This window comes from Astyanax mexicanus, chromosome 5 (genome assembly GCF_023375975.1).
Source record: "Astyanax mexicanus isolate ESR-SI-001 chromosome 5, AstMex3_surface, whole genome shotgun sequence".
Taxonomy (NCBI): Eukaryota; Metazoa; Chordata; class Actinopteri; order Characiformes; family Acestrorhamphidae; genus Astyanax; species Astyanax mexicanus.
The window spans coordinates 40,450,348-40,468,551 of NC_064412.1; the positions used below are offsets into that span (position 1 = coordinate 40,450,348).

An 18,204-nucleotide genomic window follows, 5' to 3' on the forward strand; every position below is an offset into this window, starting at 1 on the left:
GTGCATCCTTATTAATGACAAGGCTGCTCACTGACTAACCACATTCTGGAGTATATTTTAGTTGGCATTTGACTCGTTGTTGGAAGTAAAACAGTTTTTGGCGAATGCCATATAGAGTACAGGACCCAGGACTAAAGTGTCTTTCTCTTTTGCAGACCTGTGTGCCTCATTGGATGTTGCAGAAGACATGTCTATCTCTATGGATACCACTGCAGGTCTGTTTGCACTCACTGTCCAACAACAACCTCTGAAAAATTCTGGCAGAGCTGGAGGCTTGCCTGTTGTGGCTCCTTGAGCCACCTTACCTTTGGTGTTTTCCTGATTTGCCTTGCTTGGCACAGTAACAACAACTGGGCCTTCCTGTTCCATGGATGGCTTTAGTTCCTGAACTTGGGGCATTCCCCCTGCAGCTTCCCAATTTGCTCCTGCACTTGCTTTCAGGTCCATTGACCTCCTGGCTCCCTAGTCCATTTCAGTGCTTGCTCTTCTTTATTAAGGTTTTTATCATATTGTATTATATCTTATATCGTAATTTCAGCCAGCCCTAATGTAAGTATTGGCAATATAAGAGTGTATGTGTGTGGTTGTATTTTCAAACTTGAGTTTTTACTCAGCCTAGATATCCTTTTATACTCAGTACAATGGGAAACATCTAAACAAGGCAAGTAGCAGCCTGAGCAAACCTTCAGCCAATAAGATTAGAGACACCCAAACCCAAAAGAATTTGCCCATAGAAATCAGGTCCTACCTCCAGTTCTCGCAGCTACATGCAGAAGAGATAAGCCAAATACACAACTCAACAAATACCCTGCACTGATGTGAATGAGCACATTCACAGAGATTACACAGCTCTTTTGATGCTAGGACTGCACAATACTTGAACAACATTGCAATACATACTATTTTGGAATAAATACAGGATCTTTAAAAGACAGATTTCACAAAAAATCAGTGCACTTAATCACACTCACTCACTCATCATCGTCAACCGCTTTATCAGTTAAGGGTCGTGGGGGGGCTGGAGCCTATCCCAGCCGGCATCGGGCAGAAGGCAATATACACCCTGGACAGGCCGCCAATCCGTCGCAGGGCAGACAGACACAGACAGACACACAGACACATTCACTCACACACTCACACCTGGGGCAATTTCAATCAAGTTCCAATTAGCCTGAACGTGCCGGTTTGGAACTGTGGGAGGAAACCCACGCAGACACGGGGAGAATGTGCAAACTCCACACAGAAAGACTATAAGTCAGATATAAGTCAAGGCTATTTAACACACATAGATTCAGGTTAATGCACAAAACAGACTAAAATATACACACCAACACACATCATTTACATGCAAGAAGGAATTTTTACCTAAAAACCTCTCAACAAGATATCATTACATTATAGAGTGTGAAACTACACATTTTAAAATAACAACAATTTTTTTGGAAACCAAGCCTGGTCTAATATTGATTGACCTAATAAAATTTATATTTTCTTACCTGCATCCTTTTTTCTTCCTCTCCCTCCTCTCTCCTGGCCTTTTTTCTGTGCTGCCCTGAACATAATGAGATCCCTTCAAGTTTTCCTCCCGTTTCCACTCTAAACCCAAAGAAAAACATACATCAGCATTAATCAGGAGAGATACAGTAAAAGAAGGCATGATAAGCAATATCAAGCACATGGAGGATGCTTTTAAACTAGGGTTGTTAGATAAATAATATCTTTATTGTTACTGGTGTATAGGTTTTCAATTTTATTGTTTTATACAATGACAATAATAACATTCATTATTCACACTGAAGACTGTGAGCATTTGTCACAACACGTCTGGAAGCAGAGTGAGCTGGTGAAAAGCAGAGTAAGGTAGAGAGCAGTAAAGTGAGATAAAGTGAGGTACAGCAAGGTAGACTGAAGAAAAGTGAAGTAGGGCAAGGTAGAGTAACACAGAGTGAGTTACGGTGAGGTACAATGAGAGAGTGAGTAGAGTGCAAACCAAACCAAGTGCCAAAAAACATTTGAAAAGCTCAAATGAATTTAGGCTTAATTTAGGCTAATTTATTTGAAACATTCTAGCAAATGGGGGCTTGCCTGTGGTGGCTCCTCAAGTCACTTCACCTACAGTGTTTTTTATCATTTCCTTGCTCGGTATAGTAACAGCAACTGCACCTGACCTTTCAGTTTCCATTAACAAATTTGCTGCTGTTTTTTTTCCTTCAGGTCCACATCTGGAAAGGTTCCACCTGAATGTTTTCCACTGTTATAAAGCCTGCACTAGTATATTCTTGACATTAATATAAATATTATTCAGTCTTTTGTCATAACAGCAAGATATAGTTTTCACAAAATATTGTTTTTCTTATTTTAGGGTTTATCACCCACACCTGGTCCAACATAAAACCAAAACAGCAGTCGTGAAAGTTATATAACCAAATAACCAAAATTTGAACCGACTATAAGAGGTCCAGATCAATTGAACCACGATTTGGTTCATCTGTAATGTGAAATCACTTTTTTAGATGGTTTGGTCTTTTGGGCCAATTATAGAAAGTTAAGTCAGGCTGTCATCATCTATTAAACAATAGAAGAAGAAAAAACAGAAGCAGTGTTGAGCTGAAAATCAACTCCCCTTTACGTGAATGCATGTGACAAAGCAGAACTGGTACAACCGATTAGGCTGATTCCTGCATCTACTGTAACTGTATATTAATCCTTATTTATTAATACAAATGAAAGAAATCTGAGGGGAATCTGTTTCGCTCATTCAGATGACAGGGAGATATGATGTGGTAAAGTCCTTTAATGTGCTCAGTCACTAAACTGCAATGTGAAACTAAAACTAACCAAAATAATTGTACAGGATACAACGTAACAAATACATTAACCTCGGTTCTGAATCCTGTCCAGATTATTTCAGACATTATAATTGCCCTATAAATACAAGAAGTGCATTATTTTAATAACTTATTTAGCTTTGTTTGAGGGCAATTTCTGCTTGTACTTCCACATGTCTGGATGCTTTCTTCTGCCTGCAGGAAGCATGTCTGTCTGTAAACTGCAACAAGATTTTCCTCACATTCCAAAGCAAATCTCAGACGGGTCGTCGTCTTCCTCTTAACAACAAGACAACATGCAGAGCATCACACTCAACTGATTTAACTGTGTCTGAATGTGTGTCTGAATTCTCAACATTCCACATCTAATTAAAGCTGAATGACCAAAGACGTGTGTGTCGTACAAACAGAAACAAAACACCCAGTACTAGCTTTCCAACACTGAAAGTAACACAACCGGATAAACATTACTGGACAACGCAACTATACTAACCCTTTAACATCTGCTCAATAGGTGTGTGACGAGACACTAATTCCACGAGACGAGACGAGACACGATACTGGGTTCACGAGAACGAGACGAGATTTAAAAATAAAATGAACAGAAAATGTAAAAAATGAAAAATGGCTTGAAAACTAGAGTTTTATTTGACAAAAATCATATAACGCAAACTTAACAGACAGGTTTCTCTGACACATTGATTTTATAAAAAAATAAGAATAAGAATAAAAAATAAAAATATTTTTTTTTTCTTGGTCTAAGTGCAAACCACAAACCACAAGTCATATTAAGCCCATGGTTTGTGTTTTTTCTCCTAAATCTCTTGTAATTTAACTATGCATAACCATAACCAGTCATATTAAGACTATGCTTGAAGTGCAAACAGAGACAGAACATTTTTTAAATACAGTACAGAGCTAAGGAATTAGTACAACTGCCTATGAAACAGTCACGTGTATGATTTATTTACAGTATTTACATGTGGGTTGTGTCTTGTTGGTCACTCTGTTACCGTTTATTGTTTCCACTGGAGCCAAAATGCAGCCAGACAAACAACTTAAAAGTAGCAGAAGCATCTTCTATGCAAATGCCCAAATTTTCCTCTTCTGCTGAAAGCTGCTCTAACTGCTCAGCCATCATACTCGCTGCTATTGCTACTGTGTTGCCAGATCCCTCTTAAAAAGTCCACGCTAAACTGTTTTTTTTCCCCACGAGACAGGTTTAAGCTACTGCTCAACCATATGTTTAAGCCTATTTGAGTCCCTATTTCAATAAAAAGGGTTAAAGTGAACTCTTATCAGTGATGGCATAGTTACTTTGAAAAAGTAATCTGATTACTGATTCCAGATTACCCCTTTAAAAAGTAGCTTAGTTACTTTATGGATTACTTGATTATAAAAGTAAAGTTTTAGTAAAGATTACAGGTTACTTTATTGGTTACATTCAGCAGTAAACATTGGGGGATTGGGGGAGAGCGTAGGGGGGCATTGTTGCGACCGACAGTTCCAGCAATATAGCGACGACTCTAAAGATCTTTCTCGTCGTCCTTTCAACGAGTCCAGCCGAACGCTACAATATGTTTGTACTAAGAAAAATGAATAAAATAATTATGGATTTGGATAAGTAATTTTAATCTGATTACTGGATTGGAAATAGTAACGCGTTAGATTATTCGTTACTGAACAAAAATGGTCAGATTACTAAGTAATCCATTACTGACATCACTAAACCTGATTGTTCCATCTCTACCATATGGCAGATGTATGTTAGACTAATAAATTAATTGATTGTTTTTTGTCAATATGTTTTTTCTTGCTGAGGGTGTAGTGGTTGTTTCCATGGTGTTTGTCGCTGTTTGCTAGGGTGTTGCTCAATGTTTGCTAGGTGGTCCCTATTGTATCACAGGTGGTTGTTATGGTATTGTTGAATGTTTAATATGGTATCCCAGGTAGATGATGTTGCTTACTGTAATGCAAGCTGAATGTAACTCATAATCAATGACAAAATCATGACAAAGAAACAACCAAATTCTATTTGAGTATTACATTACAGTGTTTGAGTCTTTGAAATGTTACATAAAATAAAATGGGAGCCTGTTTCTCAAACCCAAGGCCTTCTTACAGACAATCAGAGGAAATACCAACACGTCTACCAAGCTGCCACTCTGCCTAAAATAGCAGGATGGATGTGCCCTGCCTGGCCATCCACTTCATTGTTCAATGCAGGCTGCATGTTCTCTCCCACTGTCCTTAATGTAAGTGGGCAAAACTAGGAACAGTTTTTGCCTTTCAAGCTAAACACAGATCAGCAATGGGAAATATGCAGTATTTTATATCTGGGGACCCCAGCTTTCCAGTATGTGGATTCTTTATGTTTTAAAAGTATTGTCTTGAATGTTGAATTACAGCAAGTTACTGTTATTTTACTGTAACTCTACTTAAGAATAGAATGTATTTATTTGTTTACTAAAATGGATGGTAAACTGGTGTCCTAAAATGCTGGCAACCTATGGAGTCTGCAGAAAGATCAAATGAAAGATCAAAAGAAAATGGTAACATGCTCTCTTGGCCTATGACACTGTGGCATCAGGCAGTCACTCATGATATAAAACATTACTAAGTACACAAAGAAAGATAGCCCTTCCTGATGGTGTGTAAGCATCTCATGAGCAAATAGGCAATATATACTTTTGTGTAATTTACTAAGAAAAAATACTTCAGAAACCCTTTTTATTACACTGATTAATATACTTTAATGTACTATTTTAATATATCTATATTAAAACAGCCTTTATGAACAAAAATAACACAAGATGCAAAAAGTAATACAGGATAGCTCTTTATACTACCAGTGTTTGTCTGTTGCTATTAGGAAACTCACATAAAGGTGTTGTATTTATAGCAATCTTTTTAATTGTATTAGATTGAAAGAGAACTAATGTAAAAGTACATTAATTTGTTGCAGTGAACTAGTGCTGGACGATATGGCCAACATTTATATCATGATATAAATATCTGTAAATCTGTACCTACTACTGTCTGAAAATGTAATTTAAGTCTTTGAAGCCTCCTCTCACAAAAACTATATAATACTTCAAATATACAGTACTGTGCAAATGTTTTAGGCACCTGTCAGTAAAGTGTCTTATCTGTGAAGTAAGTGTTTATTAGCTCAGTAAAACACTAGCATTACAAAAAATACAAACAGCCATTTTCCCCTTAAAAAATCTCCTAATCTCTCCTCATCTGAGTTTAATAGAGTTATTTCTAGTTCTTATCATATCAACACCTGGTTTGTTAAATTGGTAAATTTGGTAAACAGGTGGGGTGCTGACGGAACTGAACATATACACATGCTGGCTGAGAGCACACAGGAGAAATCTGGAACTACACTTTGTTCTACAGCTTGGCTCACAGGATATAACATGCTTAGTTAAAAAAAATAATTCCTTGTTGCGTTTTACTGTATGTATGTTTATTTGCCTCTTTTAAAATCATATGTGGTGCTTTTTTCAAGTAAAAACACTCATATTGCTGAGATAAATGGATTAGTGTAATTTGCTTTGCTGCCTAAAACTTTTGCACAGTACTGTATATCCCCATCAAATAAGCAAACCTAAAGACTTTCTCAACTATAAATAAATAAGTTACAACATAAGATACAAAAGCGCTTCAGCCAGAAAAAGAAAAATATAGTATGTAAAGTAAAGAACAGATTAGATGTATTACCATTGTGAGTCTGCTCCACTCTCTGGCATAATTTGCAGCAAACTGAAGTCTGAAGTTTATCAGACCTTCGAAAGCCGAGCCGCTTCCACACCACTAAATTAGTCTTCCCCCATCAACTGTGTCTTCTGCTTAATCACTTGAGGAAGTGTCAGGGACACTCATTCTGCATCTAAAATGTCCCGTGCTGGAGCCGATCCAAGCCTAACACTCCAGCGCAAGACATTTTAGATGCCTAGCCTAGCCTAACCTATCTGGCTACGTGTCTGTGTGATTAGGTCATCATGCACTGACTGTGGTTTCGCTATAACACAAAAAAAGATATCGCGTTATTGAAACATTTCTTATCATGATAATTACTGATATTGAGTTATTGTCCAGGCCTACGGTGAACTATTGGGCAGAGACACTAAAGTCTGATGTGGGTCTCCTGGTATAGGTTGTGCTTGCATTTTGGTTTACAGTGTTTGGCTCAAGAAGCAGGAGTAGTAAACACCCTGAATATAGGTTCATGGGAAATAAGTCTGGAATTATTAAAATAGCATGGTACAAGCCTATGGTTTGGGGTTTAAGACGCTCATAATGAACGCTTTAATGCAGAAGAAGGCCCCTAGCCTCTGCAGATTCCAGCACAACACGGCCACAGAACTGCAGGGTATAAACCAGCAAGGTTTGACAGGAAAACACTGCATAATGCATGGGGAAAACAGCACTCTGAAATTGATTTTGGAATCACTTTTGTTATATTGTTGGTGAACTGGATCATGGCTGACGTGCGAGACAACTCATAAGTATAGCTACAGCCACAAGCTGTAAACAGTCAAAATAGCCAAAAAACATGTTAACAGCCTCCATGTGTGCTGGAGGGCTTCAGAGAGCACCAGAGTGTGCCTTACACCACTGAAGCGACCGCACTCAGACTGTTCCTCAACTGCAGTAGAGACGTTCTGAGATAAACTCTCTGGGATTGATTAGTCGCTGCTGGGACCAACAGCAAAACTAATCTGCACCAGCCTCTCTTTAAACCGGGGCATGGTCTGCGGAATCAGCTGGCGGGGAATGATACTAATTGCTTGGATTTGAAAACGACCACATCCTGGCACTCGGAGACGTGGGCTTAAAAGGCAGCATGAAAGAGACTTCACAGAAAGTGTGCCTAGCCATAGCCAGCCATGCCATTTTCCCATCATCTGCCACTTCCTGGAGCCAAAAGCACATATGCTTCACAGGAAGTGGGGTCATGCAGGAAGGAACAAGGATCACACCAGATACTCCAGGCACACAAATGCATACAGTCAGGATATGCCATTGTATCAAAGCTAATAGACCCAATCCCATTTCAACCTTTTCCCCCCTACCACACCCTCTGTTTCAGGTTGGACTAGAGGAGTAGGGTATCCTGATTTTTGTTGAAACAGGGGAGTAATAGGTCTTGATTTTTTTTTAAGAGAGGGGTAGAGTGTGCTGATTCGTGTTGGTGTTAGTGGAGGGGCGCCCCAATTTTTTGCTATATAGGAGGAGGATGTCCCGATTCTGGTTTGGTTAGAGGAGTAGGATGTCCCAAATCTTGTTGGGATAGAGGGGTAGATATGTCACAATTCTTGTTGGGATAGAGGGGTAGAGATGTCACAATTTTTGTTGGGATAGAGGGGTACGGTGTCCTGATTCTTGTTGGGATAGAGGGTACGGTGTCCTGATTCTTGTTGGGATAGAGGGGTACGGTGTCCTGATTTTTGTTGCAGTAGGGGGGTACGGTGTCCAGATTCTTGTTGGGATAGAGGGGTCAGGTGTGCCGATTTTTGTTGGGATAGAGGGATAGGGTAATAAGGGTAATATGTTACGGCGACATGGTCTCCAAATGCAAGATTTACTTACACAGGTAAACTCTAGTCACAGCTGGATATTGTGACAACAAATGAGCCTTTTATATCAAACATGTTTTGTTAAGCACCTGCGGTTTACAAGAAACAAAACAGCTGGCTCTGACTGATCTTTTGCAAGGAAGGTGTTTCTTAAATTTGTTGAACATTTGGCCCAATTATTAAAGGATTAATTGTCAACACAATGATTAATAGTTAATGGACGGCACTGTAGGGGGCTGATCTTATTATAGCTTGATACTGATTTGTCCATATTTCTTGTGTGAAAATTCATAAAAATAAAAAAACTGCTCTCAAATTACATGTCCCATAAATTTAGTCAATCAGGTTATTAAACATTTATGTAACTTCAGACTAAATGCACATTTGATTGTACCAGTCTGGTATTTGAGTATTTAGTATATTTGATTTCTTTTGTTAGTGGATGAAGTTCAGTCACATAATATTGATAGCAATGAGGCAATTTCTCCAAAAAATCATAATGTGAACCTTTTTATTTCTCTGGGAGACTTACTTCTAAATCTCCCTAGTTAAAACTTAGCCCCCCTCATTAATTCAAGTCAAGTCAGGTCGTTCTCCTATAAATTTTTTAGGGTTGTCCAATGATGTCTCTGCAGATCAGCTACATGTGGTGTATGAAGGAAAACTGTGGATTAAACTATGCAATATTCTATGCAGAACTATTCTTTAGACATGGAGCCAAGAGGCAGTATCTAACACACTCAGCTTTATCTGTGGTAATTATATAGATGATATATGCTAAGTGAAACCATCTGGCATACACAGTCAATGCCTGCTTACAGTCACATAGAGGAAAGTGAAATTTCTGACGATGTGACCAAGAAGGAGCGGCTGAACTGGAAAACCACTGAGAATAAAAAGTCCAATAAATGTTCAGAGTTTGGTGTAGAGAGGCTCAGCTTGTTCTTGGTTCCTGTTTTTATTTCCAAGCAGCAGTCTGGGTTGTTCTCCCTTGTTCAGGTTCACACATGGTCACTGTTATTTATTTTTTAACCTGTATTTACCACAGAGGCCACTTGAGACACCTGGCACGGAGCCCAGAGATATACTTACTGTACATCACCTAGTGTGTGTTTTTGTAGCACAGTCCTGAATATAAACTCTGCTGTGCCTTAGTAAGGTAAGAGAACTGTTGTTTTTTTAAAGTCGGCACACATGCTGTAAATTGACATGTTTAACATGTTAAAAAAGCGCTACAGGTGCATCAAAGCGAGGACGAACAGATTTAAAAACAGTTTTTACCCAAAAGCCAAAACTTTACTGAACTCACACATGAACTGATCCTTTTTGTACTTCGTCACTTTATGCTATTATTATATGTATGTTTGCACTGGAAAAAGGGAGTGGCTTTTAATCTCATTTTACATTGTATAATGACAATAAAGGCATTCTATTCTAAGTCATTTATATAGATAATACTAAAAAAGGCCCTCCTGCAATTCTGCTTTTGTATTGGTGGAGACAAACAACAAATCCATGTGTGGGCACACTGTGGTCAGTGCCAAGATCAACAGTTGATCTACAGAATGCCTGGTGTCATGGTGTGTGGGGTGCAGTTTTGTATGATGCCAGATTAGTTTAGTCTTCATTACAACGATTTTACCTTAATTAGATCCTGCAACTAATGGCCCTAACTTTTCTAAAAGGAAACCTCTGTACACTTTTCTAACAGGACAATGCTCATCCACATACTGCAGCCATGTCAAGAGCTTGCCTTTAAGACACAGGTGCCATGTCATGTTTAGCAGCATTAAAATACCCATCCCTGACTCAAAATATGTATGTTATTGGATGCAATACCAGCACTCCACCCCTACTGCAGAATCTGCAGGAATATTAAAGTTGCATGGGATGGGCAAAACTCCATTTTCATATCAATCTGTTTGTTCCTCGTAACATTTACCTTGCTTCTGAATAGCACTAAATCCCAAACTTCCTTTTGGATGCATAATTTTTCTGATGTGGTTTGAGTGTATTTTCTATTACTTTTTTTGTAAAACTACTTTGTAAAACTGAATTTAACATGTAGTGCTTAGGTAGAAAACATTTAGAATTAGATGTTTTGTTTTGGTTTTTTTTTTATAAAAAGGGGCTGTTAATAGTGGTAATAGAGGTTAAAAGGCCTAATGCATCTGTTGACTGAGCAAGGGTGAAGCATAAAATCAATGTGATTCCCTCACAGTAAGTTTAAATGTCACTTTATTGTGTATTTCTGGACAATAAACAGCTACTCCTGGCTGACTCTTAGGCAGCCTGTGACATTTCAGGACCCATTCCAAATGGAGCGTAACTCTATTATTTCAGTCATTCACTGATGCAGATTCCATAAAAAAAAGTTCAATAAAAAGCTCAGAACACTGCAGGGGCAAATCAATTGATAAATCCAGGCATTAATTTATCCTTGTCCTCTTAATGGACCATTAAGTTCAATCAGTGCTGATCAAAAATATCCTAATGTCAAGCAACACTGATTTTTCTAAGATTAACTAAAAACAGGCCGCAACATTACGCAATATATCAAATTACAGACCAGAGAAAACTGCATTAAGACTTCATTTTAGTGTATTTGCCAGCAGAGTCAAAATAACCAAGCAACTGGAAACCTCTGTTCTGACCACTGCTGGCCCTGAACTTTTAATAACTGTTTAATTTGTAGTTTCTCGTAATTGTATGTTTCTTCAGGCCGCATGCTTAAATCTGAGCTTAATTGGACCAAAAGGATGTTTAATCAGATGGCAGAGTATAGAAAATAGAAAATGACAAGCATGGAAGTGGGAACAGGCTGGAAACAGCAGTAGGAAAGGATAAGACAGAATAGTATAGAGTGGGGTGTAAGAAGATATCAGCATATTAAAGTATCAAAGTAATTTGTTTCGCAATGTTGGTTCAATTCTTAAAAACACTACAATGAATGATATTAAATAGTTAACATTGTAAAGATTGGTGGCAGACAGCTGCAATGACATGTATTACAGCAAAAGCAAATTGTATCACCTGTGTGTTTATTTCAACTAAGGGTGTAATTAAGGGAGAACAACAGTATCGATTCTCAAAAACACAATATTGATTTATAATAATCACTGTAAAATTTTGGTGTCAGACAGTGGTTAATTTTACTGGAAAACGGTGTTGTAAGTGTCTCGTCTTCAGATCTCATTGGTCAAAAAAGTAAACTCAAATTACAATTTGATCTAAACAATCACAATATATCACTTTGCTTACAGCATCAAAATATACTGCCTGGCCAAAAAAAGGTGTCACCAAAAAAAAGGTCACACACTCTAAAATTTAGTTGGACCGCCTTTACCTTTGATTGCAGTACGCATTCGCTGTGGCATTGTTTTTGTAAGCTTCTGCAATGTCACCAGGTTTATTTCAATCCAGTGTTGCATTAATTTTTCACCAAGATCTTGCAGTGGCATTGATGATTGTAAAGTCTGACCACTGCACAAAGCCTTTTCAAGCACATCCCAAAGATTCTCAATAAGGTTAAGGTCTGGTCTCTGTGGTAAAACAGATGATCTCATGCTCCCTGGATCAGGGAAAAAATTCTGGTCTATATTCAGGTAGTCAGCTGACCTCATTCTTTCAGCACATACTGTTACTGAACCTAGACCTGACCAACTGAAGCATTAATCCCACATCATTTGCTTAGTTAAATACAGGAGGCGACTTTTTTTGGCCAGGCAGTGTATATGACAATATATTAAATCTTAAGCCCTGTATGACTATTTCAATTGCATTTTGTTTCTAAACATAAATGCATATGTTTTATAAAACAACTTTTTATATTACTTAGTTATTTCTTGTAGACAAAAAATGATTTGCATTCAAACTTTCACAAATAAAGTTTGTTCTTGCATGGCCAGGCCCACAACTAATTTTATTGGCCACTGGATTGGGCTTTGAGAGTGCCCATTTAGATTTTTATTGAAATGTAATTTTATCATGTGCAACTGATGAATATATTTTTTATGTAAATCCACCAGCATTTTTTCAGTCTATAGAAATGGGAGAGAATGATGTGGCTGCTGTAACACCATGTACAGGACAGGCTGATGAAGCAGATATTTTTGCAGGCCTCATGTGATATTTTAAACAGTTATATTATATCTTTAAACTCCTTGTCCCTGAAGCTTTTTAAAGCCAGTGGACTATAAGAGGAATCAAACAGCTCAGAAGAAGACTGATTGGTGGCGCTGTTCCATTGAGTGAGAAATGAGGACAGAGACTTCTAAATAGGTTTTATGGCTACAACCTTAGGGAAAATGGCCTTGTTTCCTTATATGGAAAACCTGGCCTAAATATGCTCCCCAGCTTAGTGTCTGACTATGATCTGACTTGTAAGGGGTCTTATACAACTGTGTAGCCCTAACATCAAAAGCTCTCTGGTCAGAGTTGCAGGGTGAAAAGCTCTGCAAAACTTTCTTTAACTACAGAAAAATTATGAAGCACATGTTTCATCTCACTAATAGAAGTGTGATAGCTCACAAGCTCACAAGGTTTCACTAGGTATATAGACTACTTTATTAACATAACTATGTATATAGTTTATTGCAATTATTTCTGGGGTGAAAAACATAGTTATTTTAATAGTCTTATGAGAATGTAAGTGAAACTTAGTTTACACTACATTTCTCAATGTATATGCAGGCTGTCACCAGCACTTCTAGAACTGTGTCCAGCTGTGTTTTAAACTGCAAAAAAACACTTTAATATTTTGTTGAACCGCCTTTAACTTTGATTGAGACACACATTTGCTGTGGCATTGTTTCAATAAGTTTCCGCAATGGCACAAGATTTATTCAATCCACTGTTCGATTAATTTTTTACCAATATCTTGCATTGATGATGGTACAGTCTGACTTTTGGTAGAGTCTGATCGCTGCACAAAGTCTTCTCCAGCACGTCCTAAAAATTCTCAATGGGGTTAAAGTCTGGTGAACAATCAATATGTAAAAATGATGATCTCATGCTCCCTGAACCACTCTTTCACAATTCCAGCCCCATGAATCCTGACATTATCATCTTGGAATATGTCCGTGTCATCAGGAAAGAAAAAAATCCCATGATTGAATAACCTGGTCTATATTCAGTATATTCAGGTAGTCAGCCGACCTAATTCTTTCAGCACATAGTGTTGCTGAACCTAAACCTGACCAACCAGTCAGTATATTATGAAGAAAAGACCAAAAACAACTGATGCAATGCATAAACTACTGTTTAAAAAAAAGTTTAGGATCACAAATAATCTTGTTTTCAATGGACACACATATGAGATTAGGAAATACAGCAAATAAACAGAACCATTAGACATTGTCAGATTAGGAAATATCAATTCGAATGAAAATAATGACTCTGTTGCTTTCATCAAAAAGGCAAAAGAATGTGCAGCAATTACAGCCTGAAAGATCCTAGGTATTCTGTTAATGTTTCAAGGAAATCTGGTGTCATTTCTCCCCATGCTTCCTGGAGCATCTTCATCAAAATGCTTTCTCTTGTTTTAGTCTTTCTCTGTACCATACAGTCAAGTCGCTCCCACAACAGCTCAATAGGGTTCAGATCCAGAGACTGTGCTGGCCACTCTATTACAGTCAGAAGTTCAGCTGACTCCTTATTGATTCCTTACACTGCCTCCCCCAATGGTTGACAGATGGCATTAAGCATTGTTCTTGCATCATTTTGTTGTTCCTACACCTCACCAATGTTCTTTTGTTTGATCCAAAGAAACACAAACATGGATTTATCTGTCCACAACCCATCGCAGTCTTGTCTTTTTATTGGCCAATGTGAGGTATGGTTTTCTTGGCAATTCTACCATAAAGTCCAGCATTCTGAATCCACCTCTTCACTGTTGATGCTGACACTGATGTTGAACAGCATGGTAATATAGTTTTTTTAAAATATCACCCATTGAGAAGCCTTCTTATCTTAACCAAAAAAAAGACTGCAGGTCTCTAAAAAAGTTGTTTCTTTTTGGCCATTTTGAGCTTGTAAGCAATCCTGCAACTGCTGATGCTTTAGATACTAAACCAAACTAGAATGTTGCACACCATTTATGCTCTCTTATGAGTAAAAAAAACTAATGCAAAAATTATGTTTTTCTAACAATTAATTTGTCTAATAACATTCTTGGTTTGGCAGCCATATGGGAAGATTAAGACAAAGGACTGAGAATTGCTAATAACAGGACTATATGCAAAATATGTCTCTATACAAAAACAGGCTTTAATACAAACATTAATACAAACATAAAATCAATTGATACATTTAAATTAATCGTGTAACTGATAACACAAATTGTGATATTCTTTGAAAAAGAGAGAAATTGGCAAGTGATCCCAAATTTTTTAACTGAAGTGTGCATTTATTTGCTCACTTGCACTTTACAATTTATAATTTGTGTGAAGGGGGATACAAAAAGATAGAAAGGAATTAATTGTGAAAATTCAACATCTCTGATTTCATCTCTCTGTGATTCTCTGTCTCTCTTGCTCACTCTCTTTCACTCCTCACAGTTATTAATCTAGCACTACATGACCAGCTGGAGTGTTACAGTCCACTATAAATGGCATTCAGTAAAGCAAAGGATTGTTGAAAATTAACAGAGTTAATTTTTGAACTATATATTTTCCCAGATATTTTTGCAATTGTCATTGTCAGTCTGGAAGATGTAATTTTGTTGGGGAAAGTTTATTTTAGCAAATGCAACTGGCCAAAACACTGCTATCATTTATTCTTACGTAAATACTTACAAGTAAGCACAACATGCAATATTGAGTTCAGCTAAAAAAAAAGGTTGTTTCCATGTACTGTACAATAAGTCAATCCTGTAATTATTGAAACAGTCTTACTGATGGCTAGTTCTTCTAACCTGACTCACCACAAATCTAAATTATAATACAAAACCAGTTGAGAACACCTGGTTCACATTTTTACACATTCAATATAATTACAGCTATTTTTCTCATTTAACCAATAAAAGTGTTAATTGGTGGTAGAAATATACATTATATCTTTCATACTGATTGATACATTTAAAACTATTTCATACAGAATATAAAAAAAAAAAACATTTAAAATGTGTGTGTGGAAATGGTTTGGGTTTTGAAGGGATGACATTTAACAGATTACAGCAAATATAATCTGCCCCTGGTAGATGCAATTAAAAATGATAAAGGTTCATTTATTTTTTTGCATTGATAAGCACAGAGGTTGTAACAATGCAGTGATGATGCTAAAATTATATTTTGTGCAGCCTAGTTAAAAGCAGTAATATCTGAGAATGGTATTTGTTAATATGTAAGTATGTATACTAACTTTTTTTTACATACTTATATAAAAATATCTCATGTACAGTATCATCTTCTTTAAAGTAATTTAACTGGTTTAGAACATCATGACTGAATAGGGTTGGCCAAATGTAAAAAAGTTTTTGTCACATAAGGGTTTTAAGTAGTTCCATAAATATATTTAAATTCAGTTGTGTTATGTTCAATTAAGTTTGTCTAAAGTATTTTTGAGTGTATTTTTATACAAATATGAGTTAATTTGCAAAAATGCAATGACGGTGGCATATTGTACTGACATACAATATGTTTCTATAATATAATTTACACAAGCTACTCTGTTTAATGTCATCCCTCCATAAATCACAAAAGTCTCTTTTTTTTATTAATTTGCACACAAATGGTAACTTGTGCAGCAGGCAGGATATAACAATTATATTATTTGTTTAAATATATTTAGCATAAAATAGTTTCAATTAGATAAATTTTACAAAATTTAGGATACATTGCCCTGGGTGTGTGTGTGTGTGTGTGTGTGTGTGTGAGGGGGTTGTAGGCTACACCTGTTTATTGACAGCTGGCTCTGGGCCATGGGAACTGCTGAACTGCCCACAGTGACTCTAAAAACATCTAACTTGCTCTACTATTATTTAAAAATCTCCTCAACCAGTAAACGCTGTTAAATAACTACCTAACTAGTTATTTTACTGACAGACATGGAAACTGAGTATACCTTACACTTCAATATTGGCAGAAATAAAGTATATACATAAATAAAAGCATATATTACTTTACATTGCAATAAAATGTGTGAACAAAAGACATGGACTCAGTTTTAAAATAAACAAAAAAAAAAAAGCTTTGCTATTGGAACTTGTCTGGCACATTAAGAGAAGCTGATGAGTTGCCCGTAGGGCTGCACAATATAAAAACAGATCTTGCAATAGTTTTAATTAGTTAAATATTATCATATTTAAAAAATACAGATTTCACCAGAACTCAGTGATCTGACGAGTAAGGCTTAGTCTTATTATTCTTGTGTATTTGATAAAAAAAATGTACCACAAGGTTAAAAGGATATTAGTACATTTAAGAAGAACAGGAGAGTTACATTACATTACATTACATTACATTTGGCAGACGCTTTTGTCCAAAGCGACTTACAATATTGAAGTGCAAATAATAGAAGAGGTTAAGTACAAAAATAATAGAAGTTAAAAATAAAGCATCTATAGATAGGGCCTTAAGGAGTTAACAACATCCACAATTAGCAAACATACACTCTTGTTTATTAACTAACATTACTGACAGGATAGAAGCTGAGAAAGGCTTACAGGTCACAAACTATTTTAGCGTTAGCTGAAGCGTTTCTTGTTTAAAAGCTACATTTATTTACATGAGTTCACTACGTTAACGTTACTTAGTGAGGTTACATCTGGTGACTAGTGTGTTTTTCTCGTAATAAAGACATAACTTACCCCCATTGGAACAGATGCAAGTCAATATAAATATTCAATATACATATTCTATAAAGGTTACTATAAGAAAGTGAGTAAACACTGACTCCAGTAGATAAAGAAAGTTTGCTAGGTTAGTAAATTTGAGCAAAAAAATAAGGGTTTAAACACCCATAATTAGCAAACATAAACTCCTGTTTATTAACTAGCTAAGCTAACTAACTAACTAGCGTGCTAATTAGCTAACCTACTGACAAACACAGAAACTGAGGGCACGTTCCTGCAGGTTTAACACAGCTAAAGCTAAATAAAAACATGGTTTTGCTCTAAGAATTACAAAAATCTGTTTGAGAGGTAAAGAAGAGTTCAGCTTACCTGAACCGAAAAAGCAAAAAAACGAATAAAACCGAGAAAGTTTCTCACCTGTGAAGCGCTGAGCCGGGCTGAATTCCGCTGAGCCGAGCTGGACTCCGGGCTGAACTCCGCTGAGGCGGGCTAAACTCCGCTAGGCCGGGCTGAACTCCGCTGAGCCGGGCTGAACACCGGGCTAAACTCCGTACAAACTCCGGGCTGAACTCAGCTCTGAACTCCGCTAAGCCGCTGATTCTCTATGTTAATGATGGGCGGCTGTAACGGTCCGCTCGCGCGCCCGCTGTGAGGTCTCCTCGAGGGAGAGGTGCGCGTGCGACAGTGACACGCCCCCTAAAATACATCAGAGAGCAACGACCTACCACAGAGTAGCGCGCGGTGGATTCTTGAACCGCCCAGCCCAACCCTTCCTCTCTCTGTAAATGTACAGTCCAGCCAAAATATTATGCCCACGTCCATTTTTTTGTTCCACCTTCACTGATCATTTAGGACACTTCTAGTTTTATAATTACAGACTGTGATTCTTCTGTTTCTCTGCATACTTTATTATCCTCTTTTCACCCTGTTCTTCGATGGTCAGGACCCCCAGGAGAGACCACCACAGAGCAGCTATAATTTGGGTGATTGGTCGTTA

At 37.2% G+C, this 18,204-nt stretch overlaps 1 protein-coding gene across 3 annotated transcripts in view; it reads right to left on the reverse strand.

The window, feature by feature from the left end:
- Nucleotides 1-17,868, reverse strand: part of tanc1a (tetratricopeptide repeat, ankyrin repeat and coiled-coil containing 1a) — a 138,299-nt gene extending 120,431 nt beyond the window's left edge. The window contains exons 1-2 of one of the 3 annotated variants that reach the window (XM_022675252.2): nt 17,625-17,867; nt 1,497-1,596 (exon numbers count right to left, since the gene is read on the reverse strand). In XM_022675252.2, coding sequence (XP_022530973.2) covers nt 1,497-1,560 — 64 coding nt within the window. In that variant the 5' untranslated portion in view covers nt 1,561-1,596; nt 17,625-17,867. Of the gene's footprint in view, nt 1-1,496; nt 1,597-17,624 lie in introns of all 3 variants that reach the window. The other 2 variants (XM_022675253.2, XM_049479060.1) reach the window with 2 other exon arrangements.
- Nucleotides 17,869-18,204: the final 336 nt, after the last annotated feature.